Source organism: Ichthyophthirius multifiliis, assembly GCF_000220395.1.
Source record: "Ichthyophthirius multifiliis unplaced genomic scaffold scaff_1120509250561, whole genome shotgun sequence".
In the NCBI taxonomy this organism is placed as follows: Eukaryota; Ciliophora; class Oligohymenophorea; order Hymenostomatida; genus Ichthyophthirius; species Ichthyophthirius multifiliis.
In genome coordinates this window covers 1,400-4,281 of record NW_004086636.1, presented here as the reverse complement: position 1 = coordinate 4,281, position 2,882 = coordinate 1,400, and the positions used below count along the sequence as shown (strand labels likewise).

At 11.0% G+C, this 2,882-nt stretch overlaps 1 protein-coding gene across 1 annotated transcript, besides 11 other annotated features; it reads right to left on the bottom strand. All coding sequences in view use genetic code 6, as the record gives it.

Moving 5' to 3' along the window:
- Window positions 1-73: 73 nt before the first annotated feature.
- Window positions 74-154: a microsatellite.
- Window positions 76-154: a microsatellite.
- Window positions 155-198: 44 nt separating this feature from the next.
- Window positions 199-227: a microsatellite.
- Window positions 228-366: 139 nt separating this feature from the next.
- Window positions 367-411: a microsatellite.
- A 502-nt stretch (window positions 412-913) lies between these two features.
- Window positions 914-1,097, bottom strand: IMG5_081710 (hypothetical protein; the record flags this gene model as incomplete). The annotated part of the gene is made up of 1 exon (XM_004036410.1): window positions 914-1,097. A coding segment is annotated over one exon (184 nt), but the record flags the coding sequence as incomplete, so codon positions are not given.
- Window positions 1,002-1,067: a microsatellite.
- Window positions 1,010-1,097: a microsatellite.
- A 306-nt stretch (window positions 1,098-1,403) lies between these two features.
- Window positions 1,404-1,432: a microsatellite.
- Window positions 1,433-1,598: 166 nt separating this feature from the next.
- Window positions 1,599-1,657: a microsatellite.
- A 105-nt stretch (window positions 1,658-1,762) lies between these two features.
- Window positions 1,763-1,834: a microsatellite.
- A 312-nt stretch (window positions 1,835-2,146) lies between these two features.
- Window positions 2,147-2,195: a microsatellite.
- Window positions 2,196-2,351: 156 nt separating this feature from the next.
- Window positions 2,352-2,408: a microsatellite.
- Window positions 2,409-2,882: the final 474 nt, after the last annotated feature.

Sequence of the window (2,882 nt, the reverse complement as noted above, 5' to 3'; positions counted from 1 at the left end):
CCGCTTGACTTCAAGTCTAATGGCCCATATATATATATATATATATAATTATACAAGCACATAAATACATATATATATTTTTATTTTTATTTTTATTTATTTTTATATATTTATTTATATAATTTTTTATTTTATTTTTTTTTTTTTTTATTTTAAATATTGTAAATAATTGTTTTTGTTATTTTCCCTCATTTTTGGATATATTTAATTTTATATATTATAATTTTTTTTTGACTATTAATATTACAATATTATTATTTTTTTAGAAATTTTATTTTGTAATTATATTTATAATTAAATAGATTTTTAATTTAAGTAGATAAATTAATATAATATTTTATTATATTTTTTTTAATTTAATATAAATTTTACATTTATAATTATATATTTTTAAAATATATATTATATATTCTTATATATAGATCTTATTTCAACATATAATATCAATAAAAAAAAATTAATAATTTTTTTTTAATATTTTTTATTCAATTTTAAATAAAATTTATAATATAATAAAATATATTTTTTATTAATTTTGTTTATATAAAAATATTTAATATAAGTTTTGATTATTTTCATTGTTTAATTTCTTATTCTGCTCTTTATTCTTTAATATATATAATTAATTTAACTTAAAAATTAAATCATATTTTTATTACTTTATTTTAAAGCTAATAATTAAACAGTAGTCAATGTACTGCCATTATTAGTATTACCAGTAGATATATTTTACTTTTATTATAAAAATTTATCCAATTTGTCATCTAATTTTTAGTGTTTATTTTAATTCAATTATTATCTAACATTAGGATCTTTACTGTTTTTAGCTAAAAAATTATCCAATTTACTATCAAGCTTTTCATGGATTTCTATATAAAATAAATATTTAAATAATAAATAATTAATATTATACTTTATTTTTTTAATGTGGGATCTTAGTTAACTAAAAATTTGTCTAGTTTATCATCTAAATTTTCATGATTAAATTTGCCTTTTCTGAAATTTTTTCTTCTATTATTATTTCTATCATTATTATTATTTTTTCTATTATTTTTTTTCATATTATTGCTATTATTATTACCATTATTTCTTCTATTCTTTAAATTATTATTTTATTTATTTATAATTTTTAGTTTAAAAATTTTACATTAAATCTTTTGTTTTATATTCTGTTTCCGTTTTATCTTTAATTATTATTATTTTATCTAACCATTTTTTTTTTTATTATTATTATTATTTTTGATAGATATAAATAATTTATTTTTTAAAATTAATATTTTATAATTCTTTATTTATTTATTTATGGAATAGAAAAATCCTAAAATATAAATATTATTTTTTTTATATAAAAATTAATTAAATAAAATCTTTTTTATTTATTTTATTAATTAGATATTGGATTTTTAAATAATAAAAATTAAATATAAAAATTTTATTTAAATATTTTATATTTTCTTTTATATATAAAAAAAAAAAATCTATTAAATAAATAAATATCATATATTAATATTTTCGAAGAATATATATTAATTATTTTTATTTATATAAATAAAAAAGAGGGAAAAATAAAAAAAGGAAATAAAGAGTTGATAAAATATTTTATAAAAATACTAAATTATAATTATATATAAAAATTAATAATAATTAATTTATAAAATATATAATTTTCGAATAAATAAATGCCATTTTCAAACTCTTTTAAGATAATATTTTTCTGCTTTTTTTTTAGCAGCAGAATCTAAATAAATCTATAATAAAAAAAATATATATATATATATATATATATATATATATATATATATATATATATATATATATATAAATTATAAATATAACCTATTAAGCAATAAATGCTGCACCTAATAAATAAATAATATAAGCAGATTAAGCTTAAACTTATTTAGTGTACGCTTTAGTTGTAGTTTCATAAAATGAAACTCTGGGTGCCCATTGTGTTGCTAAATAACTTTTATAAAAATTATATAATCAAAATGTTATTTTTAAAAAATATTTATTTTTTTCTGTTACTATCCATAAGAAAAATAGCTTCTTACATTAATAATTGATTTATTTGAACGAATAGATGTGGATGTAACGTAAAGGAATCTTGTCCAGTTATCAAATAATCTTTAAGAAACTTTGTTCATTTTATATAATTTTGTTAATTTTATTTTTATATTTTTTTTTAATTTTATAAATTATATTAATTATATATACATATTAAAAATAATATTTTAATAATTTATATAATATTTATTATATTTTGTATTTAAATTATCTATATTTAAGTCATTTTTTATATATATATAAAGTAAAATTATTTTATATTAAACTTTATTATATTATTTATTTATAAATTTTTTATTTATTGTTTTTAATATAAATATATTTTATTTAATTTCTTTTTATGTAAAATACTTATTTTTGAATAATTTTATTATTTTTTATCTATTTATTTTTCTTTCATTTAACTATTTTTTCTAATTTTATACTTTTTATAATAAATATATTTTTTAGAGTTTATTGTTTTCAGATATAAATTATTTTTTCATAATCTTTTTTTTTTTTTTTCTTAATTTTTGTTTATCATTATATTTAATTATTTTATCATATCAAATTATAATTTTTTTTTTCATTTTATTTTTTTTGAGATTTTTTATTTTTTTAAGAAATTTATATAAACTTTTAATATTTATATAATATATTATAATAATATTTTTTAATTAACTTTTTACTATTTTTATTTTAAAAATATTAAATAAAAAAATAATAATTTAAATAATATTTATATAAAAAAGTTTATATTAGAACAAATATTTATTCTTAATATAAATATTAATATTTTACTTATTTTTTAAAAAAAAAATAAAAAAAAGACAATT